The 27,112-nt window shown below is 37.4% G+C and overlaps 1 protein-coding gene across 1 annotated transcript in view; it reads right to left on the minus strand.

Moving 5' to 3' along the window:
* LOC5564327 (transcription factor SOX-3) overlaps positions 1-27,112 on the minus strand; it is a 96,083-nt gene that overhangs the window by 48,153 nt on the left and 20,818 nt on the right. The window contains exon 2 of the mRNA XM_001648604.2: positions 26,083-26,352. Coding sequence (XP_001648654.2) covers positions 26,083-26,352 — 270 coding nt within the window. The remainder of the gene's footprint in view (positions 1-26,082; positions 26,353-27,112) is intronic.

The raw sequence follows: 27,112 nt of genomic DNA on the forward strand, positions 1-27,112 counted from the left end.
ACAAGACTCTTTTTTAATTTATAATAGGATATTTTATGATAAGCTAGGGAGAAAACAATATTGCGCGACATATTTTGAGTGAATAAATTGTTTGATCCCAATTCGGATCCACTACCGGCACCGATTCCGGGGAAATGGCCATATCTTGGTTGTTTCTGGATCGATCTTAATACTTGGCGCACCAATCGCTTCAGAATTTGATCTTCTATCTCCATGTGTAGTAAAATTTTGAATTTTCAGCCGAGACCTTTACTAAAAACATGTCATAATTTTACTGCATAAGACATGCTTCCGTAAATCCGGATTATCACCGGTATCCGGTGGTCATAGTTCATCTCCGTGGATTCACCTCAAAAATAGATTAGTTGACCCGTCCATTACTTCTTAAAGAATTGAAATCGGTCAATTTTTGTCAAAGTTACAGCATTCCAAAGTTGGCCCAATTTTTGCCTGTCCCAGTTATTTTGACAACCCCCTGTATATCAAATATTCCATCATTTGCGATACTTTAAAAATGGGGAGGGTGCAAAAAAAGGGGGAGGGCTTCCTGCAAATCTTATTACAACTCTTCATATTGGACTTAAAGTTTTAAACATTATATGGCACATGAATTCCGCTGTCCTGAATATAAAACACTGTGTCGGTTTATTGAGTAGATTAGATTTTCAAATAAAAAATGCAAAAAGTTCAAGTATATTTTAAAAATGACCTGGGGCAGACACGAACATTCTGAAAACGCCATTATTTTTGTTCATTTTCATACTTTCAAGCCCGGGTTGTCCGGTCTCTGTGCATTCAGATCGACTTTTTTTGTCGAACAGTGTTATTCTGGTCAATCACAGAGTAGCAACTACGAATTGTACAGTCATCAATGCTCATGCTCATACTCAAAAATTTCGGGATTCATCGAGATCCTTTTTAGACTGATAGCTTATATAACAAAGTGCTAAATCAGATTAGTTCATTCTTGAGAGCGCATAGATAGGCCGTCGACGATAACGCAAAATCTACTGAGCATTCAATTTACCACAAAAAAAAACTAGACAAAAAACATACACCATCGTATGGCGTGTTCAATTACAACCGTAACAATTTTAGAAGCTCCATAACCACAGGGCCACAACCTAACCGACCTCGAAAAAAACAAATTCACACGTATACCAGACTCCGTGTCTCTCTTCGTTTTAGATTGATGTGATCATCTCTGCGCATCCATCAGCAAGAGCACACTCCGCATATGTCAACTCGACTCTATCCGCGCTCTGCAATCCGATACATAGCCGAGCAAATGAAACCACAATGAAGCGTACGGGCTGATGCTACGCTACCATTATTCATCATTTACCACGCCATATTTGAGAGCTACAATTACAAATAATGGTAATAATGTGGCAAAGATAAAAAAACGTGGATAAAAAACAAACTCTCGGTACATTGAAAACGATTTGTACTTTTTTTTTCGGATCGCGATGAGCATTTGCGCTGCGTAATTGATGGTCCTGAGAGCGAAATTACCTGTCTGTGTCCAAAACAGAGCAAGCGCGAATCGCCCATACTATGGGAGGTCTTAATCATAGCGAGGTCAGTAAAAAATGCGAGATGGATTTGAATCGTTATAATGATAGGATTTTATATTAGCGATGAAGTCTTCATGTCTAGACCTGGTTTGCCCAAACTATGGTCACACTCTGATATTTTGTGGCATGTCACATACGATGATACTCAGAATAGGACACGTTAAGTTTTTAGATTGTTATTATCACAAATATTACAATACTCGGCGGAGCAAATTTTGTCTTAATAGTCAGAATATCTTCATAATCCAGGATTGATTCCACTTATTTTTTTATGATTTATGATCGAAGCCAGGGGACAGTAGAAGCATTAACCTAAGAATGCTAATGTCGCTACTGTTCGTGTTACCAACATCTAGTTTGCCACGCGCTGACAGCTTGAGTACCGGTCCTCAAAGTGTCAAATAAATTTTAAAATCATCCACTACAACATGGCATCGAACAAACAATGAAACTATACAGTTAAAGGTGATAATAAACTAATTCAATTTTGTGAGAACAGCGCCATTAGCGTTCTACTACTAATATTTCTATTCAGGGGACAGACGCCACCTAAACATTCAAGGCACAAATATCACGAAAGAAGCAACATGCAGCCGAGCAATTGTTATTACCTTTGCCTAATTTAATAAATAAATAAAAATCCTTCCACTGAGATATGATTGTGGGATTGTGATATAAGGTTTTACAGAATTTGAATTTAAAACTCGAGAAATTATACACCATTCAACTCAACAGATTTTAACTGGCATTAGAGCAACTTCACCGGTGTGGTTCATTTTTTGGTCCAAATTTTTAACCAAAATGGACCTATCAAAACGAAATAGATCAGTAAAAATAGATCAAGCCACACGCGCATGCACCGGTTGTTGTATTTTTTCATATTTCAAATGTTATCAACAAAAACAAACAAATAATGGAATTAGTGATTAATTAATTCCCGGAAGAATTCTGAAGAAATTCATACTGGAGCTCTGAAGGAATTCTAGGTGGAGCCGGAGACTTTTTCGGAAGAACTGCCGAGAAACTCCCGGCGTAGCTCCAGAGGAATTGAAGGAACTCTGAAGAAATCTCTGGAGGAACTCTAGACAAAATCCTATAGAAACTCTAATGCTATTCCTAGAGAACTTCGGATGCGTTCCTGGAGGAACTCCGAAGAAATTCCTGCAGAAACAAAATACAAAATACGAAGGAATTCTCGGTGGAGCTCCGGTGGAACTTTTCCGGAATTGCCGGATGAAATCCAGAGGAATCGCTGGAAGAATTCAAGAGAAGTTTCTGTAAGAACATTAGAGGAGTTTCTAAAAGAATGTCCGGTCGAAATCCGGAGGAAGTTCCGAGGAATTGCTTGATGAAATCCAGAGAACTTTCTGGAAGAACTTGAAAAAATCCAAAAGGAACTCCGGACCGGACTTTGAAGTAATTTCTTGATAAACAGCAGCGATTGAGTATTGTTCCTATAATTCCTGGTATAAAAAAAATTGGAATATTATTTGCTACACCGGTGCAAGCTCTAATTTTTATTCTTATATTTTTATTGGCATTAACGTCCTCACTGGGACAGATCCGGCATCTCAGCTTAGTATTCTTTGAACACTTCAGCAGTCATTAACTGAGAGCTTTCTTTGCCAAAGTTGCCATTTTTGCTTTCATATATCTATGCCAGGGAAGTCAAGAAAATTTCCATTACGAAAAGATACTGGACCGACCGGGAATCGAACCCAGACACCTTCAGCATGGCTTTGCCTTGTAGCCGCGGACTCTAACCACACGGCTAAGGAAGTCCCCTCTAATTTTTAACAATTAATTCAATTAACAATCTAATTTTTAACATGGTCCAAAAATTTGGAAACAAATCGTGATTTGGACCACCGATGAAGTTGCTTTTAGGACTTAGGTGCATATTCTGAAAGCATCCTGAATATCACATCAGTAACGAACAGACACTATATGCACATTTGTTTCTAACATTCACGTTTTTATCTTCGCACGAGACTTTGACTGTAGTATATGTAAAATACACCTTTCATTACGTTACGGTCTGTGGGCAATGCTGCCGGCTTTCGTCCTGCATTTACAATGCTACCGTGGAAACAACGCCTCGCCACCCAATCCAGCAGACAGAGGAGGATGGAAAAGTCACCAGCCCCAATGAAAATGAAGGTGCAGGCAAAATTTGTTTACTGACGCTCTCGAAATTATTGTAACTACACAGCCACCAGCAGCACAAATTCGGCGAGCCCAAAGCCCGCTGCTGGACAGTGCGTAGGACACGAACGCTGTTCCCTTCATCCCGGACGACATTGTGTTCGCTGTGCATTCATAATGGAGAATGTGAATGTTTGCATTTCGGTCGCCAGGCGCAGTTTGTAATTTTTGGCTTTAATATTTCACGACGATCCCCCGGTTTGCCCGATTTGGGAGACGATGTCGTCGCCAGATTGCGATGGTATCTGGAAATGGACTCCAGGCGTTCGGTACCGGCGACTGCCCCAAAGAGGTTCAGTTTTTCTATAAGGCTGGATAAACTCAATTTTCAAACATGGAATTAGTTAAAAAACAAAGTTAAACATTTATCTACTATATCCAATAATTAGAGATACATATGAAAATTTATAAAAACATTCTTTTTCTTCACGTTTGGACGCTAAATTGGTGCATATGTCTAAAAAAAGTTTTTTTTTGTCTTATAACTCAATTTTTTTTTAACTTAACCAAAACTCGTGCTAATTTAGTTTATAGTAATTCATTCTTACCTTAATTTAGCATTTCTTAATGCTATTTTTAATGTTCCGTAACTAAATTATCTAATATTGCATAAATCCCTACCACTTCCCGCGGAGATATCAACATTGTTCTTTGAAGTTTTGAATCCTTTTTTTTTTTGGACAAGAATACTTTTAGTTTTTCTAGACCATCGTTTTTGAAAAAGTTGATAAAACATGTAAAATATTGGTAATGCTTAATTTCTCCCAGGATTTGTTCAAAATGGACCACTGTGGGTCCGGGTTGTCGTCGGTTGGGCCCGGTGCTACCTCCGGGTAGGCTCAATGTTTGATTCATTTGTCAGTGGTTTAATTGGAGTGGAATTATTTATGGAGTTTGCCTCGCCGAGGTCAGACCTTAAAGGTTAACTTTGCATTCGAGTGATTTATGCCTCCCGGGCTTGGGGCATGTTTGTTTTAGTGTGTGCGTACAAAACTGCTTGGCTATGAATGAGATGGTTAAATGATAGGGCGCAGGGTTTCCATGGGAGCATAAATCTGGTTACATAATAAGGAATTTTCCAGAATGAATGTGGAGTTTAAAATGCAGTAACGTTTTAACGTATAAATTTCAGTAACTAGAGTGAAACCCTTATAACCTTTGATTTGATACGATGATCAAATAGTTACTCACGCATAGTGCATATGTGCACACGCATTAGTGAATGTTTTTTTTTTCGAATTCTGTGGCTGTGGGGAAGGGTATTTCTACGATTTTTGGGCAATAATCGTAGTGAGGAATAACTGAGCTTTCAAAATTTAGGTAGTGGAAGCAATGGATATTGATGAGGAATTCCAGTTATGAGTCGCACGAAGTATTCCGGCAATACCTCTAAAATTATGAGGGGTCTCTTTCAGGGATGAACAGTCATCGATATGGGAACGGATATGGCAATTTTTTCAAAGATTCTATTCAAAACCTTTAGTGGTTTCCTCTAGTTATTCTACTTTGAAGATTACTGGATAAACACTGGATACATGGGTCATACAAGGGACTCCACCAATTTTTCCAGGGATTGTACCAATAATTTTATCAATAATTTTTCTAGAAATTTATCCACAGACTCAACCAGAAATTCCTCCGAGGAAAATTCTTCAGGCATTCCTTCAAATGACATTCTTCCAGAGATTCCTTCGAAGGTTCCTCTACTGATTATTCTGGATTCCCTTCAACGATTCCTTCAAAGATCAATCCATTCCAACTTCCATCAAAAATTGCTCCATCAAAAATCTTCCAGTGATTCTTCTAGTGATTTCCCTAGGATTCATTTATTTAGTTAACATCTAAACAGATAACACTGAATCAACAATTTCACGCCACAATACTCGGTTCGTGGCTAACTCGCTACGCTCCACGCCTTCTTGTACCAACCGGATCCGAAGCGAACAACAGCTTTGCAGGGTTGCTGTCCGGCATTCTTGCAAAATGCCCTGCCCATCGTATCCTTCCAGCTTTGGCCACCTTCTGGATACTGGGTTCGCCGTAGAGTTTGGCGAGCTCGTGGTTCATCCTTCGCCGCCACACACCGTTTTCCTGCACACCGCCAAAGATCGTCCTAAGCACCCGACGTTCGAAGACTCCAAGTGCTTGCAAGACCTCCTCGAGCATCGTCCACGTTTCATGCCCGTAGAGGACTTCTGGCCTTATGAGCGTTTTGTACATGGTACATTTGGTGCGGATGAAAATCTCGGTGATAAAACACGTTGGGAAACTCGAAAATGGAGTGTAGCGCAGACGCATGAATCATGAGTTGTATCAAGTGTACAAAGATGCGAATATTATCAATCGTGTAAAATACGACAGACTTCAGTGGGCTGGTCCCTTAGTGCGAATGTCGGAAGAAAGAATTGAGAAAATAAAATTCAGCAGGGAACCAGATAGAGGTCGGCGGCTTCGGCGAAGACCACGAATACGCTGGCTGTACGCAGTGGAAGAGCACCTGGCGACCGGGCAACTGGAGAAGTTTCGCCCAAGACCGACGAAGATGGAGCTCTACAATACGCCCGGCAATGGCGTGACGCTACGCTGTAGCCATCAAGGTATCAAGGTAGGAAAATCTTTTTTGACCGCAGCTTTTAAGCCCGACTTCCACTAATGATACGCATCCGTATTACACGGCTAACGTTATTGCCTATATATTTTAGCGCCAGCCGTTCAAGGTTTGTATGCGATGTACTATGGGAAAACTTACTTTTTCAAAGGTAAATCGCCATAGGTCGCCCATTATCCTCTATAAACATTCTGAGCACAGATCTTGATAGGTATTTCTATGATAAACAACATTGCCGAAGACCGCAAAGCAATCCGATGCATGTGAAAAAAGTTATCAATCATAGACTATTCGGAAATTTTACCTTTGAACGGCTGGCGCTAAAATATAGTTTCTCCGATCGAGCTGAAATTTTGCACAGTTGTTATGGAACCTAAATGCAATCCAAAAAGTGGACTGGAGCGAGAACCTGGTATTCACGACAATTTTGGAGGATTTGCCGTACAGTAAAGATCTGGTCCGTTGTCGATCGGCCGTCAACGAAGCCTTATGTCGGCTTCCCACGAACTCGTTTACTACAGGTGACAGACGACGGAAGATGACCTGGGATAATACTTTGTAGGCCACATTTAGAATGGTGATCGCTCGAAAGCTCTCACAATCTCACTTGTCGCATTTCTTGTAGATGGGGCATATTATCACTTCCTTCCATTCCTCCGGTAGCTGTTCTGTTTCCCAGATTGTGCCTATCAGACCTTGCAGATAAATGACCAACCTCTCCGGTCCCATCCCCAATACCATCCGTACCATCCGTGTTCTTGAGCTGGTGAATGGCCTTTTTAACCTTCCTCAAAGTGGGGGCTGGTTGGTTTCCGTCGCTCGCAGTACTGACGAAGGTATTTCCTCCATTGTCCCGTCCTTCTTTGCCTGTGTTCTCGGCGCCATTCAGGTGTTCGTCGAAGTGCTGCTTTTCGATCACCTCATGCTCGTCCGTCAAAATGTTCCCATCCTTATCCCTGCACATCTCGGCTTGCGGCACGAAGCCGTTGCGGGATGCGTTGCGCTTCTGATAGAACTTGCGTGTTTCTTGAGACCGACACAGCTGTTCCATCTCTTCTCCCCCAGGCGGGGCTTTTTTTTCTAGAATGAGGCGGGTTTGCTGTTGCCGTTTCCGTCTATAACGTTCCACGTTCAGCCGGGTCCCTTGCTGCATTATTTTCCTCCAGAATCTGCCTACATTCCTCGTCGAACCCATCGTTCCGTCGACTCCGTCCCACGTATCCGACGTTGCTCTTAGCTGCGTTATTGATGACTGCTTTCACTGTTCTCCAGTAGTCCTCAAGAGGGACTTCATAAAGCTCGCCCTTTTCCTGTAATGCAGCCTCGAGGTGCTGCGCGTACGCAGTAGTGACATCCGGTTGCTTAAGCCACTCTAGCTCATACCGGGGCGGCCGTCGGTACCGTACGTTGTTAATAACGGAGAGTTTTGGGCGCAGTTGAACCATCACCAGATAGTGGTCAGAGTCGATATTAGCGCCACGATAAGTCTTGATGTCGATAATGTAGGAGAAGTGCCGTCCCATCAATTAGAACGTGGTCGATTTGTGATTCTGTTTGCTGTGGTGATCTCCAGGTGTATCGAAAGGCTGTACTGGAAGCAGGTGCTACGAATGGTCATATTCCTGGAGGCGACGAAATCGATTAGTCGTAAGCCGTTTTCGTTCGTCAGCCGGTGGCCGCTGAACTTTCCAATCGTCGGTTAGAACTCCTCCTCCTGGTCAACCTGAGCGTTTAGATCTCCTATGATGGTTTTGACGTCGTGGCTTGGGCAGCTGTCGAACTCGCGTTCGAGCTGCGCGTAAAAAGCGTCTTTGACACTATCAGTGCCTCCGGAGCGAGGGCTGTGCATGTTTATTATGCTGAAATTGAAGAACCGGCCTTTGAATTGTTTTCGAGCATTTTTTCTAAGCTTCTCTAACCTGTGGTTCCACCAAGGGAAATCTCTGCGAGTAGATCGCTCCTTTGCTGGACAGCTTTCATTGTAAGCATTAATGATGGAAGTAGTTTAGCAGTCAGCTGCCTTTTCTAGTTCCAAAGATGAATTTATCGTGACAGAAATGGATTCCTTTTGATCTTTTATCCGAGAAAATAATAAATCCCAGTTTGTTATCCGAGGGTCTCTGAAAGTTTCCCTTAATATATCTTTTGCGAAGAATTCAAATAAAATTTGCTTATGGTCTGATAAAGATATTTCGTCAGATACCTGCCAATTATTTATATTATTTGAGAGTTTTGAACTACAGAGAGTTAAGTCCAATACTTCCTCTCGTATAGCATTAACAAATGTTGGAGAATTACCCTTATTACATATATCTATATCATTCTGAGATACGTAGTCAAATAGTAACTCACCTCTACTGTTGATTTCTGTACTGCTCCATATAGTGTGATGTGCATTCGAAATATTGCAACGATTTTTGTCTAAAATTATTAATAATTTCAATCCCTCCCCTTGATTATGCGACCTTGCCGCGATCGAAGGGCATAATCCATGAGCCCATATGATGGAAACCAAAGGTGTAACCTGTAGTGGTGGTATCACATTTTGGCATTTTTTGCTTAAAGTCGCGTCATAATTCATATGGCATAGACGCAATAATATCTCGGATGTGATCCAACGGACATTCTGCGTCATTGATAGAATTGATGCCCATTTCAAATAATTAATCTATTCGAAGTGGACAATAATACTATTGGTGACGTTCAGTTTGCCTTTTGATAACCAGAATGATCCGTAGCCACTCTTACTATTAGCTAGCTAGATACATCGTTATCATATACGACGTAGGGAATACTTAGGAACTCTTAGGAAAATGACTAGTAGATTCACTGAGTAGAAATAAGTGGTAACAATCTTATTTTAATATGGTTTTTACATTGCCATAATAAGAAATACCTCTTTTGTAACAGAGGTATCAATAATCTAATTCCAGCAACATTTTCGCAAAATTTACAAGTAGAAAGTTTGCGTTGTGAAGCATTGCATTTGCCACCGAAAAGTGAATCTTGTAGAGACTGTAATAGAAGCCTAAGATAACTTTACTCTTCAATATTCACTATAAAAATGACTATGGAAAGTAAGACGCTGAGATCGATCATTAGGGTACACTTGCTAGTTTCGAAAAATTGTTGAACAGACAAGGAAAGCGACTTTTTTCTTTAAGGATATATGAACGTAACGACCAATAAATACTTTTAACAACAAAAAATGAAATTAACTAGAACTCGCACTAAATAGCCTAATTTTGTTAAGACTTGACGACAATTGACATTTAAGACTCTAATCTTACGTAGAAGACAGGAGTAATCAGAATGGCACTTGAATGATAGAACTTGAATGACAAATTATTCAAAACCATTTCGACTAGACAGTATTAGTAATGACACTACTACACTACTATTTAATGGGGCCCAGATAGCCGTAGCGGTAAACGCACAGCTATTCAGCATGACCATGCTGAGGGTCGTAGGTTCGAATCCCGCTGGTCGAGAATCTTTTCGTAAAGGAAATTTTCTCGACTTCCCAGGGCATAGCGTATCTTCGTACCTGCCACACGATATACACATGCAAAAATGGCCAATCGGCAAAGTAAGCTCTCAGTTAATAACTGTGCAAAGTGCTCATAAGAACACTAATCTGAGAAGCAGGCTTTGTCCCAATTGGGACGTAACGCCAGAAAGAAGAAGAAGACACTAATATTAAAAACAAATTCTGATGGAGCTGCTGATTTTCACAATGCTTCCTTTTCTCAAAAGCAAGGGAATATGGGTACTTTTCAAAAACTATCACGTCACAATACTAATAAAAAAGCAGTAGATGGAGTACAGTGTACCTTTTAATTCCGCTCCTAAATGCTTATCTTTGACAGATACGCGTATTTCGACTACCACTTGCAGTCTTCTTCAATGTCAGTTACTCGTATCCACTGAAGAAATCGTCGCATCTCTATATAATATTAACTATACAAATCCCTAACTATCTACCCATGTATTCAAGCTCGTTTATATTTCTTAGATACAAACTTTAACAGCCTTGACTGTCCGTTTCCTTGATCCCTATTAAGAAGTAGTGAAGGCTTTTGTTTGTAAATTTCTAAACTTTCAGCGACGTCTAGTTTCCAAGATGAAGATACGCTTCGTACGATGTCTATGTTATCGCTTGTCATTTGATGTCCATCCTGGAAAACATGTTCAGCCACTTTTGATTTAAAATCATACGCTAATCCCTTTTCTAATTCCTTACCCGCTTTTTTTACCTCAGAGGGATTCCACGGAGGCATGCAAGTCGATTCTGATCGACCATTTCAAAAATCTCTGAAACTTTGCACAGTTTTTCAGTTCCATCTAAATCGTCATTTTCCGATATCAAATCTTCAAGTTGAGTCACGACTAACTTTTCAAAAGGGTGTATGTGAAAATGGTTCAAAAATATTCAAAAAGCTGCACAGCAAAAACGGTTCGTTCGATTGTTAGACAACTAAAGAAACAAAGTTAGACAACTAAATAAAGATTCCAAAAAATACACACAGTAAAAAAAATTTTTTTTGCATTAAAAAACATCATTTTTGTCACAAAAACTCAAATATCTCAAAACCCTATCGGAATACCAACGTAATTTTTTGAGGGAAAACGGTCCATTATATTAGCTATCTACCATAAAAATTTGGTAAGCCAAAAAACAAAAAAGTTATGACATTTCAAATATTTCACAAATTTGACACTTAGTGAAAAAAAAATTTTTTTTTTCATTGTTAATTTTTTTTAGGACCGCAGTTATATTAGCTATCTACCATAAAAATTTGGTGATGGTAAGCCAATAAACAAAAAATTATGACATTTCAAATATTTCACAAATTTGACACTTAGTGAAATTTTTTTTTTCATTGTTTATTTTTTTTAGGACCGCAGTTTGTTGCTGAATTTTTTGTTAAGGGTACCACATGAGGTTAACAAGTTGTTTTCATGATATTTTATTTAATTATTCATAACTATTATAGCATCTATTAGAAAGTTAGACGCGATCCAGTGTTGTGATCTAAAGTCTTGATAGTGTCATATTTTTTATTGTACGTAACTGAAGAAAAATTCTCTCAATAGTGTTGAAACCTTTTGATAAAAGAAACCTATAAGAAATTTAATATTGAAGACAAAAGCTACAAAAAAAGTTTTCTATACAGGTATACGACTAGTTTACCTGCAAAAAGTTTACCTCGTAGAGGTAACAAGGCGGGTCTATACCCAGGTGATCTAGTATACGTAAAGCAGGTCGGTTTTCTCGGCGCTGGTTTTCTCCACTGTTGGGAAACTCGTGCTCGCGAGTAAAAAAATACTCACTCTCGTACTCGTTTGCGAGTAATACTCACACTGTGAGTTACTCATTCCTAACTCTTACTCACGCGAGAGTATGACGTCATAACTCACTGCGAGTATTACTCACGTAAAGAGTAATACTCGCAGTGAGTATGACGTCATTACTCTCAGGTGAGTGAGCAAGTTACTCTTTGCGAGTATGGTGAGTGACCAAATCCCAAAGATGGTGTGACAAATTTATTTGGGTGTGAGTGTATTGGAAGGCAAAATCCTCAATATTCTCCCACCGATCAATTTTCTCACAAACCGTGCAACAAAATTTTGTAACATTGGCAATGATTGAACTTCATGACGCTTAGTCGCATATAAGATCATAATAAAACATGATCATAATGCAATTCATAATACCATTGGAAAGTTGTCTTGAACATTATTTTTGATGATGTTAATGTGTTAATTGACCAACACTCCATATGACAGATGTTTTGTTTACTTCTGGATTCGGTGCAAAGACGATTGAAACGAATCTAAAGTTCGTTCTTAAATTAATTTAATACGTAAGATTCCTGTTTGAATTCCTATAGAATCTTTATAAATTGGAATATACCACAGGAAAGAACATGGGCAGCAACGTTTCTCACATCGAACCCGATGGATCCGACCTAGGAGGAGCAGGAGAAGGTTTCGCTGACTGCAAAGAGAAGGAGCTCCAGAACTATGAAGAATAGAGTTTGCAGCGCGCGGAAAACTGTTTACTGGATGGAATCGGCTTCTGGACATACGGTATGAGTGATAATCTAGTTTCTGGTGCTTATCACTTTATACATTTTGATAATACCTATTTTCACCCTTTTAATAAAAGCCAAATATCGATTACTTTTCCCAATCGACGTAAGTAACTTTTATACGGTTTTGAGAAAGTTAATTAAGAAGAATCACATTTTGTCTTCTACACGCAGAGAATTAACAGCTGTTCAAAACAATAATTATTTTTGTTATGTTTGATAAACACTTTCAATTTGTTGTAACTAAACGAATTGCGTTGAAGCAGCAATGATTTTCATTGAAACAAAACAGAAATATTTTTGAATTTTCTGACAGCATTTAAAATCAGATTTATTGTTGAAACAACGGCAAAAAACTTCATTTTAAATTGTTGATTTGTTTGGTTCAGTTCGTTTTATTGTTGATTCTGATCTGCCATTTTGTCTTACGCTCTTTTTTAAAAGTGAAAACGACTAACGCGGAGAAATTGCAATGCAGATTACGATTTTCATGCAGTCAATCGATAAATTCAATAGCTTCGAAACATCGGAATCTATGAAAATTATGGTAAGTTATGACCATTATTTCCTATAGTTTTCAATTAAATTAGTCATTTTTAATGATTGCAGTTAACTCCTACATGAAACACTGGAGCTAACCCAGCGGTAAGAAATTGAGCTGATGAGTCCAGCTCGTCGCTTGCGGTGCGGAGCAGTTTCACTCAATAATTGAGGATTAGGAGCGGCGCACGTACATAAGGCCATTTTTAGATTTGCTCATCATTATGAACTGAACTTATGAAAATGTTAATAAATTCATTAATAAATTCTTGAAACTACAGTCGTTTGTCCTCATGTCAAAAAAGCAAAAATGGGGGTGAGGGGAGAGGGCTGGCATCAATAAAGAGGTTTTATTATTTCAAATAAATTTATTATAGAATCAAAAAAGAACACGACATTGTTTCAAAAAAGATTTTTTTATTTTAATGTGAAAATATTGTTGTTTTAAAAAAAAGTTGTTTTGAATTAAAAATTAATTTTGTTGAACCGTATTGAAGCCAACTGTCAAAATCAAAAATTAAAATTTTTAAACCAAATTGATAGTAGTTATTAAAATAATGAAACGCAATTATAAGCCGGCAGATAATACAGAAATATTGTTGGTATGACTAAGAATATATTTGATATCAAAATTGTTTTCTCTGCGTGTAAAACTGTTTTAAAACGAGTCCCCTTCTTAACATTTTTTTACCGTGTTCATCGCTTAAATTTTGCATGCAATCAGCTCGCGTTAAAACACTAGGTAGCGACGTTTTTGTACCAGTGTCAAATTGACTGAAGTAGTATTTTGTTTTGATTCGTGGTTAAGTCACTTTGTCTCTCCATAAAACGGAGCGGCGAAAGTAATGGTTAAGTGGTTGCGAAAATTGAAAATCTTACTTACGTCGTTTTGTAAATTCTGAAATTAAACGTTCTAGGAGTGAAAAATAGAGTTGGTTTAGAGCGGAACGAGTGGAATTTCGTCTGCTAATCACGCAGAATTGATAAAGTAAGTTTGTTAACTTTTCTGACTTGAGTCTGTTTGAACAAGTTTTCGAGAAATAACAAATTTCACAACAAAAAAAGTTGAATTTTACATTCATTACAAATCTAAACGCTTTCGTGGACTAAATTTTTAATTGCATTATTTCCTTGGATTTGAAATAAACTTTCAAAATTTATTTTCTCTTGGAACGATATTTCCAGCCGTGGGTGTTATTGATCGACTTTGCATGTGACAAAATATTTGACTTTTCTGAAAGAAAGGCACAAAATCTATTCGTCACTAGAATTGACAATATAATTTCGACTTTTGTTTCTGCGTACAAAATTGGAGGATTTGTAACAATACACTCAGGCAAATGGGCTATCGAAATACATAGGAACCACTTATGAAAATTGGCCACATCGGGTTGAAGTTCATAGCTTTGTTTTATGAAACCAAACATTGAAAACAAAAAAAAGGTTGTCGCGGCAACCTGGAATCGAACGAAGGACCTTGCGTTAGGCCCGTGCGTACACCACGCGCTTATCGGAGGTCTATAACCGGTATCGACATCCTAAATCCAAGTCTTGTGTCTGTTTGTCTGTGCTACAGCTTTGCTGAAGCATCTATAATTTAAAATCGATTTAGAAAAAAAAAACTCCATTAGGACTTCTCAATCATTATTTCTTTCTCCACACTGTGTGAAATTTCCATGCGTCGATTTGAAAATGTTTTCGAGAATTGTTAAATATTACGAAACTGTTCGTTTGCTCTACGAAATCATTCGTTGTTTTCTGCAACGAAATAGTTTCGTAGACACATTTCGTAAAATATGAAGCATTGTATTGTGCTATGCAAGATAAATCCACGTAATGCGATTATCTGAAAATGTCGATATACCGTCGCAGTGATAATGAAAATCGCCAAATGTTTCAGATTTAGCAAATTTGAAACATTTGCGTCCTTGAAGAACGAAAAAAATCCAAGCCTACTTGAATTTTGACGTTGCGTTTGAATTGCGCGCATATCTTCTGCGCGTTACCGCCGCCGCTGGATGTGGATTTAATATAAGCGCCGCAATACACTGAAAACATTCTACAACCTCGATCAATGTGTTTCACACGTGAATTTTCACTAATTGTAAAACCAGTCGCTAACGACAATCCAAAATCATAATTGAAACACGTTAATTTACAAATTGTAGGAAGCATTGCTGTTGAATTTGTTAGCGATTTCTAATATATCTGACACAGGCACCCATTACAGGCGCACTGCTCTCCAAAAATAACACGACAAATAACATGTCACGCGTGCGGAGGAAAATGGGTCATTGTCATGAAGGGTAAACTTGTTCTACTAGTGATGGATATTGTCATTGTAAAACACGTTCAAATCATGTGTAAAAGGCTTTGCTGTCTAACCAAAGTCAATCCTTAATAGTGTCAAAGGTTTTACATGTTATTTTACCTTTCCAATCGACACGACTGATTAATGTTGAAAAGAATGTGGATCGAGCGCGTGAATTATTCTCAGTGTAGCTCAAGTAAAAATAGTGGTTTCTGCGCTCGTGTACATACACGTTACATGTCACCAACACTACTTAAAGAGTGCTGGTGGAAAATATAAACAAAGATCAGCTGTTCCCAGCTAAATCAAACGGCAGTATTTTCAACCAGCAAATTTGCGCATGTGTTCGTGACACCGCTCGGCGAGAGCTCAATAGGAAAAAAAACAACATTTCGTGCGCGTTCCGCAAAACAACAAGTGCGCGATCCGCGAGTGTATTTGGATCAGCTTCTGGGCATGAAGCAGAATCCGCTGCAGGAGCCGCTAAATTGTGGAACCGGCTGGAAACCCGTGGCCCTGATTAAGAAGCGGCAACAAGAAAACGCCCCACCAAACCGGCAAGATCCATCTGCGAAACATGATCATCGTTTCGGTAAGGCCTTTAACCATGTTGAAGTCAAGCCGGGAATGATCGGCCACTACCTGGAGGAGCTACCAGCCGGTTAGGCACGGAAGGCCCGGTATCGGTTCCACCCTTAGCTCCCGTTTCATCCCTTTGAAGTAGAATGGACTGGTGTGCCAGATTAATATTATAATTCATGTAAGTAAACCATTGTGCAGGTGAAGAAAATAGAAGAAGGATTTTACAGTAATTCAAACTCATATTTGTACAGTACACTGTTTTAACATCGAATTGTTAAGAAGCTGTTGAATGATATAACGACTTCAAAATACTTCATCATTAATGAACCTTCATTATTGAGAAAGTATTTTAAAATGAATATATCATTTGATCCGTATTTGCCAACTTGATGTAAAAACTGTGCACTGTATAAATATGAATTTGAGTCACTGTGAACAAAAAGCAAATTGCATATTCAGTGAAATGCACGAACCCATTTCGTCAAATTCACTAATGTTCTGAATGCATTTTACGAATGATTCGTATAATGTGCATTGATGTTCGTTCTCAGTACGAAATAAACGAATTTGGATTACAAAATGATTTGTACAATATAACAATCATTATTTGCTTTTGATTTGAAGCTTTAATTAAACAAGTTACGAAGCTAGTTTCATACATGCTACGAATCTGTTTCGTTGCAGAAAACAACGAATAGTTTTGTAGTTCGTACGAACGATTTCGTAATATAAAACAATATATATTTTCAGTGTATCGACTCCTTGATGTGAGTTGAGGCTAAAACGATACATAAAGCTTTCGTATTGCAATAACCGTTCCACCTTGTATAAGGCAAAATGTATGCATTTCGATAGTCTAGTTCACAGCGTGTACTTATCAAAATCATAAGTTTTTCAAATATATAATCAAGTTGGAAATTCTCTCCACTTCTCAGGGCATAGATTACTATTTGTACTTTACCTTACGATATACGAATGCAAAAATAGTCAATTGGCAAAGACAGCTCATAGTTGATAAATATGTAAATGCTCATAAAAACTTTAAGCTAAAAAGCAGGATCTAGGTAAGTAGAGGCATAACTCAAGAAGAAAGTAGAAAAGGGCGTTTACCATGCAATATATGGAGTGAAATACCCAAAATAAATTACAGATTGTGTTAAGAATTCATATTAAAATAACGTTTTGCGTGCATAAAATAGTTTTCAGAATAAAATTAGCATCTTACCATTTAAATGAGGTCGCCCCAAGAATAGCCTTACTAATAACTTATTATGTATTTGAGCCATTCGCAAGCTTTTATAATATTTAGAATACTTCAAGTGAGTAAAATTACTCACGAGTGAGTTAGTGTTAGTCAAAAACTCACTCACGAGTATGAGTTGTACAGCTGAAACTCACGCCTGAGTATACTCACGCGAGAGTTCAAGCTGTACAGCTCATACTCGCGAGTGAGTTTCCAGTTTTCAGTGAGTATAGACCCGCCTTGGTAGAGAATAGACTTTGTTAATCATATTTGGGAGAAAACGAGTAACTTCAACAACATCAAAAACATGATAGGTACATACCATGAACATACTCACGAAAAAGCTAAAAATATACTACCACTATGGTTATAAAAGAATTAATTGTAAAATATCCTTCAGTCAAGCAAACGACACCAAACTAGTCAGTAAAAACTTAAAAGTGATTTTGTTTATTAAAATCTAACGAGCAACATGAGTAGTCGCTTTCTCAACTGTTGCAGGCCGTTTGCAGAAAAAAAGTGTTCGAAAGAGCTACGAAATCTCACCGAAAGCACCATAGATAAACTGAAAGCGGCTGGTTATGCTCCAATGTCTACATTGAATACAAATTTACGCATTTGTACGTCCTGACGTATAAACGTTGACAAACGGGCAATCTGTACATCATCGGTGGATCAGGTTGCAGGAAGTTCGAAAACAACAACAACTGAGGAATTACTAGATGCACCGACAACAACTGAGGAGTTACCAAAAGTACCAAGTGCAGATAGTCTTGCCACGGTACCATCAGCGACATCTGTTTCAACAAATCAATCAGAAGATGAGTGCATCCAGAAGGTCAACATCGAACGCTTCAACGAAGGGATAGCTGGAATAAAAGTGACTCCGATTAAATGGACGAAGATGGGTTACCGTAATCCGGGGTAACATTGATCAGCGGGGTAACATTGATCGGGATGACTCATCTTGTTAAACGTTCAAATAAAGATTTATTGATGAAACATTTTCGAACCATGAATGGTACTTCTCTTTCGTATATTCATAAGCTAATGATAATTAAGGTTTTTGCAAAAATTGCGTTTAGCTCATGCGCAAATTTGTCAACTTTTTGAAACAATGATTTCTATCATTTTCACTGACACTACCGAAAATTCATGTCTCACATGAGTTCTGCAGACGATGTGATCAAGGAAAATGCGGGTGTTACTAAAAATGGCATCGCCGAAAACGATTCCGTTGTCAAATCTTTCATGAGTTTATTCAATTAGGCAACATTAACTAATTACTATTACGAATGTAGAGTTTCCTGAGGAAATTGCCTACTTTTAGGCGTATTCCGCGGTTCAAGGTGTTTTTAATTATGAAATAACTCAAAAAGTAAATGACTTGTAAGAGTTTGGTCTTCATATTCGGCTTCAGGGGCCCTGATTTTAGTAAGTAACGACATTTCCAATATTGGCGAACGTTGTTTACTTGGGTGATCAATGTTACCCCATATCAGCTGAATCAAAAAATCACTTAAAACATTTTTTTAAACATGTTTAAATCTTTCGAAAAACAAAATAAAGTACATAGTTAGGAGCGGTGGGTGCCAGTACTTGTTTTAAAAATATGAAACTTGTTACATTTGTATTGTGAAATGAATTTTTGAGGAAAAACTAAAAAAAATGATCAATGTTACCCCGGATTACGGTACGTCAATTATCCCGAGAAAAAATACCGTGAAATCAACGAAACTGTACGAAGAAACCTCTTCAAATTAGGACCTGAGGATGTGGAAAATACAGACTACGATGAGGTAATTATGAATATGAAGGAAAGGTTCTCGAATCTAGCCACGACAAGGAAAGAAAAATTATTGATTTTGTCGATGCTGGCAAGCTCGTGGTCTATTCAAGACGCCATTGATGAGTTCAAAACCAATAGAAATACAGCAAAAGAGGCAAAACAATTCAAAAATAACTGTCTTGCAACCAAAAATGCTAGGTCGAGTACTTCATTAACAGATGAGACAAAAGAAAAAATAATTCAATATTTTGAAGACGATGAAGTAAGTAGAGCTATGCCTGGCCAAAAAGATTATGTATCTGTAAAAAAAGATGGAAAGCGTCAAGCAATCCAAAAACGATTAATGATGACTACTTTGAAAGAAGCGTATACACGCTTCAAGGAAATTAACGAAAATATTAAGGTAGGTTTTTCCTCATTTGCAAGCCTTCGTCCAAGGCAATGCAAGCTTCTATCCAATTCAGGAACACATAATGTTTGTGTGTGCACAACACACGAAAATATTAACCTAATCTTACATAGTTTGAAAAGAATCAATTTATCAAAGGATATTAAAATGTTAACTGGTAGTCTTTTGTGTGAAAATACAACATCAAATTGCTATCTACGATCTTGTTCGGATTGTCCAGATTCTTCATCATTGGAAAATACTTTATTCGCTGAGTTTGAAGAAAATTATATTGATCAGTTATCATTTGAGCAATGGGTGACCACGGATAGGTGTGACCTAGAAACTATTGTAAAACCTGTAGATGAGTTTGTGTCATTTTTTTGCTTGAAATTAGAAAATTTAATTCCTCACGACTTTATTAAAACAGAGCAATCCCGCTTTTTAAAAAATACGAAAAATACATTACAAGATGGTGAATTTTTAGTCATTTGTGATTTTTCTGCAAACTATAGCTTTGTATTGCAAGATGAAGTGCAGTCCCATCACTGGAACGTAACAACAAGCTACAATTCATCCATTCGTTATTTATTTCAATGGAAGTACGCAAATTGAACATTTTAGTTTTATTGTAATTTCCGAAGATTTAAGACACGACTCAGTATCTGTAAATTTGTTCATTGCCAAAATGATTAACTTTTTACGCGTTGATAAGGATAAAGAAATCAGAAAGATATATTTCATGTCTGATGGAGCAGCATCGCAGTACAAAAACCGTAAGAATTTTTCGAGCCTATGTCAATTTAAATCAAAGTACGGAATTGATGCAGAATAGCATTTTTTTGCTACGTCACATGGCAAAGGTCCTTGTGATGCTATTGGAGGAACCATAAAGCGCATGGCCACAAGAGCAAGTTTAGCCAAAGAACGTGAGCATCCAATTAAAACTGCAAAAGAACTATTTGATTGGGCGAATCGCAGAAAAGAAGAAGATTTAACAAAATTATCATTTTGTTTTACTACTACTGAAGAGTACGAATTAACGGCATCAGAGCTCAGCGAGCAATATAATAACGCGAAAACGATCCAAGGAACCCAAAAATTTCACTGTTTCATTCCGATGTCAGAAAACAAAATTAAAGCAAAACTATACTCGAACTGTACTGATAATGATGTTGTGTTCGATATTGTGAAAAAAATGAATAACAATAAATAAATAAATAAGTATTAATAAAATGTTTTCATGATCTCATAACGCATACCCAAATCCAAAACTTTTAAAGTTTATATATAACATTTAGAAACTCATCGATCATACTCTAAAAAAAAATATCCTGGTAAAAAAAATTTTATTTTCGTCTGTTAATTCATTTTAATTTATACATATATACATATACATATAATATTTATACATATACATAATATTTATACATATAATATACATACCGTCGATGGGGGTGACAATGGGTCTGGGGGGTGAGATTGGGTCAAAACGGAAAATTATGATTTATGAAATATTTCAACTAATAACGGTGATATTACTTAAAATAATAATTCATATGTTAGGGAACATATTATTACACATAATTCATCACAATATACATTTTTGGAAATAGTAGTTTTTGTTTACTACATCAATAAACTTGTATGTTGAAATTAGATAAAATTTACAACATTAAATTTCTCCTGTACAAAGTATCACGCATGTACTTTAACCTCTACCGTTATATTAGTAGAAGGTTTAAAGTGTTTTCATTACACTTTACACGTATTTTCCGGAATCTATTTGATTTTTCAACAAAAGTTTCATTTTTTTCGGTACGGTGTCTAAAACATCAAAAATGGGGGTGAGATTGGGTCAAGCAAGAACGACAGCAAATGAAATTGCAAGTCCACTTTTTTGACATTTTACGGTGCCGGTAGTTCTCTTTTTCATTAAGATGTGTTTATTCTTTCTAAATACAGCATCTCTGAAACATCAAACTAGTCTACTTGAGGATTCCGTGCATTAAATAACAATGCAACGCATTTTGACAACTTCTCTATCCAGCAACTGTGTTTCGTGCCCAGCAACATCGTAAAATTTTATCAAATATTTTTTTTTTAAATTTAATTATCTATCAGTGTTTTCATATTATAGAAACATCTCCTGGAAGTACAAATGAGTTGGAACACTGAAATATCGTGATTATAACGTCAACATCTGCCTGAAATGTATTGATCGTGGAATGTCGCTCCGAAATTTAACTATTTGCGAAGAATTAAAATAATCGCTGTTTCAGTACACCTTTGAGGAAACTCAATAGGCTTCATGGCAATGGGGATGAGACTTTGAAGACAATTCGAGGGAAAAAAATATAAAATTTATGTAAACTTGACGATGAATGTTGTGTTTACATATTTTTTCTCATAGCTCTTCAATTTTTTGGTATAATCGTTCTTTTAAGTGGGTTTATCATACTTGTGAAACATCTTAGATATCTTTTCATCTTGTTTGCATCGTATTTCATCAATATTCTTCAGCTGTGAATGGTTTTGCAACCATATTATCAAAAACAAGTTATTTCAATTACAATGACCCAATGTCACCCCCTCTATGGGGTGAGATTGGGTCATTTTTCATTCACTTGTGGTGCCGCTGTGAATAAATATTTTTCTTTAATGTTTTGAACAGTTGTTAATGTACCATCAAAGTACATACACACCAAATTTGAAGTTTATTGGAGCTAAATTGCGATAGTTATTCAATAAATAAATCGTACACATCCCTTTTCGACCCATTGTCACCCCCAACGACGGTAATACTAATGAATACATGAAAACGACTTGTTTAATTCACGCAAGGCCCTTAACAATAAAATCAGCAACAAACTGCGGTTCCCGTAATTATTTACACCGAAAATTTTTTTTTTTTTTTTCTACTAAATGTGAAAATTGTGACATGTTTGAAATGTCATAACTTTTTTGTTTACCATCACCAAATTTTTATGGTAGATAGCTAATATAATGGACCGTTTTCCCTCAAAAAATTACGTTGGTATTCCGATAGGGTTTTGAGATATTTGAGTTTTTGTGTCAAAAAATATGTTTTTTAATGCAAAAAAAATATTTTTTTTACTGTGTGTATTTTTTTTTTGGAATCTTTATTTAGTTGTCTAACTTTGTTTCTTTAGTTGTCTAACAATCGAACGAACCGTTTTTGCTGTGCAGCTTTTTGAATATTTTTAAACCATTTTCACATACACCCTTTTGAAAAGTTAGTCGTGACTCAACTTGAAGATTTGATATCGGAAAATGACGATTTAGATGGAACTGGAAAACTGTGCAAAGTTTCAGCTCAATAGAAAAAAATGAATTAAAAAATTTACCAAATTTTGGTGCTGTTGCTTGGAATCACTCCTCAGCAATATGTTCTTTGAATCTTATTTCTAGAGTTCGTTTTGTTTGTCCTATATGGGCGCCATTGCCTAGTCCGTCTGAGTATTGGTCCTGGTAGAGGGGAAACTTGGCAAAAGCCAGACCGAGGGTTCAGCCTTGACAAGTTAAGCTGTCAGGCAGCTCCAACTGAATACCATACAAAAAAAATATTATTAATTTGAATCGTCATTTGTTCCAATGTTTCAACATTCTATGTAGGTAACTCATTAGAACTATACCAAAGAGGAAGCTTCAGATTTATTTTCAACATTTGAAAGTTATATTTTTATCTAGCATTAGACTTATATACTAAACTTCATCTGACCAAATTATTAAAACTCCTCTCATCTGACATGTCTACTTGAAGGTTTCAAAAAAAAGATCTTTTGGTTTATGTGGGAATGTTTAAAGCAGAGTTTTGGATGTATACGAGAAATCTAACATTTTCACAAGCATGAAGAAAATTTATCCAAACTTTTTTGTAATTTACTACAGATGACACGCAGGTTTCGTCATTTAGCGGAGAGGCCTGTGACAGCCGCAAACAAAGATTGTTGACATCCCTGAGGTAACTCAGGTAAGTCAGATGTGAAAATATTGTATAATATTGGTCCCGAAAAGCTGCATTGAGGAACATTAGCTCTTACAGGAAGTCAATACAGTTGTGTTCAGAATAATAGTAGTGAAAGCCGATTTTCATACGAAATGCTCAACATGCCGTTTTTTTTTCCTGTGAGCAATCGGCATGAAATTTTGGCAGAAAACTATGGCGGAATATGGTTTACTGATGGTACATCCTATCGATGTTGTCATTTGAACTCACAATGAAGCAGTAATCGTTTCTAATACAACCGGTCTAAGTTTCTCGCGAGACATTGAGATATAGAAACAAATTAACTTGAAATAGTGACATCATCAAAGACCCTAGGTGTATCGAAATGATAGTGAAGATTCCCTTAAAAAACAGACCTCCGTACACCAAATTTCAAACAGAGCAGGACAATGAATGTGATCAGAGACAACCGTTATTATCATCTCCCCAAGCCTTAGCTGCGAAATTTCTCTTAACATTAAAGTCCACACACATGAACCTGAACAATCTGGCCCACGGAAATCGATTATCAGCAACGAGTGAGCCCATTAAAACTACACACAATAGCTAATTTTCACGCAATTTGATCGAAGATAATTGAACTTGTTTATTCTGGTCCACCATGTTCGGGACAGAGGCAATCGGCCACGCAAGACACCTCTTCCCTTGCGGCGTGCGGCTTCGATGTTAGTTTGGTAAGTTTGTATGCAAAAGTAAACATCCATCTCCAGTAGAAAAAAAATGCCCACGAACCTTACAGCTCGGTTTGGTTCCACGCGGGCTGGGTTGACTGACGGGTAATAACTGTTCAAATTGTGTGTGGACAGTCAGTGGATCCTCTTCTTCATATGAGTGCAGGGCTGGTAGCGACTGAGGGTTTTGAAATAGTAACTTAAGAGACTTGAGAAAGGAGTCCAAAGAGAGACCGCACAGACACAAAGAAAACTGAAAGAGCAGAAGATAAGAGTTTTAACCTATAAGAATTCCTTAGAGAAATCGAACAGGTATTTTTAAGACATTTATTGGGAAGTTATCGTAACTCTACGACAAGCATTACTGCTTGTTTTACTGTATGTACTTGGTCATTATTTTCTCGAAAAAAATCTTTTGAAATCAATTCAGGTATTTGCATTAAGTTTAGATTTTACATTCGGTGACACTTTTACGGACTTCCTAAGGAGCTCTACAAGGTTTTCGACCAAGATACCTTCAAAAATGTAATCTAAAATATTTCTAAGGATAATCCCAGAAATTGCAATAGACTAAGTCCTTACAGTTGGGGTCAAAATTTGCGTATATGTCAAAGGATACAAACTATAGAGAAATTAAATGGTATAGTATCAAATTCTTTTTTTTTATTTAGTTAAAGGTATTTTACTAAACAGCTCGAAGATTCATTATAACTACTAGTATTTTATCAGAAATTTCTCCAAGATAATCTCTACCATAATCCGTACAGCGATTTCTCCAGGGATTTTGTCTGAGATTTGTCCAGGAAGAACTTTCGTTTGCTACCTTATAAGGGTCTAGAAATACCTTCAGCAAATCTTTAAGGATTGTTGTCAGGAGTCTCTCTAGGGATTCCTCCAAAGATTCTTCCAGGAGTTTCTGTAGCGACATTTCTACAGGAAAATCGCTAGAGGAATAGTGTTTTCGTGAGGAGTGTTTTCAGGAATGCCTTTATTGATTATTCCTTTTAGAAATTCCTCCAGGGATACCTTTAGGAAAATTGCTACATGATTTATTCTAAGAACTTTTCCATATAATCCTCCAGGGATTCGCCTTGATTTTTTTCATAGATTCGTTCTATGAAAATAGTCCAAAATATCCTTCGGGAATTCTTCCAAGAATTTCTCTACAAATTCCTGCACAGATTACCCCTTGAATTTCTCCAGGGATTTCATCAGAAATTACTCTAAGTAATCCTTCAGGGATTTCTCCTGAAATATCTACAGATATTCGTTACGGGCATCCAAAATTTTCTTCCGGGGATTCCTCCAGGTATTTCATCAGATATTACCCCAAAAATTCCTTCAGGGTTTCTTCCAACTTTTAAAGGAAACCATATAGATTTTTCTGGAGAAATGGCTACACAAATTGATGGGAAAATCACTTTAGGAATCCTTGTAGAGATTTTCCCAGATAAATCCCTGGAGAAACTTCAAAAATGGATTCTTGAGAGCATTTCAAGCTAAAACAGTGACTGTCTCTAATAAGAGACCTGTTACCAGCCCTGCAAATGCTATGCTGGCACACGCCGTTCGTCCAAGGAACCGTTAAATTTCAATCCCGCAACAGAGAAACGTGTGGCGTGCTCAACCATGTGGATTCGGTTCGACGATGAATAATTATTTTTTTGCGCTACGACCAGTGGAATTCGGACCCCAAGAAGATGCGGTTCACAGTTAATTCACACTCACTTGGGCGAGAAACAGAATGACGAAGTAGGTAGGAGGTGCACTCGGCATGCCCCCATTTTGAATTGATCTCTGGGGGTTTCTTTTCAACATTTCTTCCGCAGAAGGAAAAGACGCAGACGACCTTTTATCCCAAATCGACGATATTACCATTCGTATCAGAAACGATCAGAGTAGTTTTCAAACCATACCAGAAAACATTCAATTGCACTGTAGTGAAAATCCAAAGGTGTGAAGAACAAATGAAACACGGAAACACATTTTAAAACATGCTACACTACATAAAACAAATATCAAAACCATTTGAAAAGGACTTACCGCAACGTTGCCATCTTGTACTGTTTGAGATACTTGCTGAAAAAGGCATTTTCCGGATCGGTGGTCAGATCACCGCCGTCGTCGTCTTCGCCGGAAGACCCGGCCGGCATCTCCAGCTGCGTGTAGTACTGATCCACGGTCTGTTTGACCTCCTCGTCGGATTCGTCTAACCGTTCGATATCCATCACGGTTATTACCGGCGAGGAGGATGGATCCAACACCGCGTCGTTGTGGCCGTTCAAATTGTCGGTGAGGAAAGCCACTGCACTCCTGCAAGTAAAAATAAAAATGGAAATCGAGTTGGTAGATGTGTTCGAAGGGCAAACGAGAGCTTAGAAGATGCATATCTAAAAGCGATTATGGGACTCGTTTGAATTTGTGAAGAATTTTTAATGTTGTTATTTACACTTATGACGAATGTCATAAGTAGAAACGTGCGCTGCCGCGCCACGCTGGCGACGATTTAGTTTTACCAACGTAACAACGTCGACGGATTAGGTATCGGCGGCGTGCCATACGTCGATCAGTGCATCCTGCAGCCGATTTTGTATTTTCACGAAAATAATTACTATAAATAATAATTGATATTTTCCCGAAGAAAATTATCTACAAAATCTTTAAGCCATTGCTTTGGTTTTTTTAATTGATTCCTTTATGCAATACTATAAGGAGGCTTTTTGTTGTAAGTAGCGATAGGGGTAGAACTAGTACTTTTAAACTGCCCTATGCTTTTCCCCAACATTTGCTTTTATATACGAGCGGTTTTACAGAAAATGACGACTTTTTTCCCAAATTTCATTTTTATATTTTTTGATTTGGATGAAATTTTGCACATGCTTTCTTATGCCCAAAAATGCCTTTTTGCATCATCGGCTCGCCATTTTGACTCTAGCCTTACTTTTGAGAAGGGCCTAATAAAAAAATCCTTAATAATTTTCAAAAAAATATAACTTAGAAACGATTTGTCCGATCAGTTTGGTGCCTTCCGCAAAGTTTTAGGTTATTGTTTGGACTATCTGGAAAAAATATA

The sequence above is a fragment of the Aedes aegypti genome, chromosome 2 (assembly GCF_002204515.2).
Source record: "Aedes aegypti strain LVP_AGWG chromosome 2, AaegL5.0 Primary Assembly, whole genome shotgun sequence".
Lineage (NCBI taxonomy): Eukaryota > Metazoa > Arthropoda > Insecta > Diptera > Culicidae > Aedes > Aedes aegypti.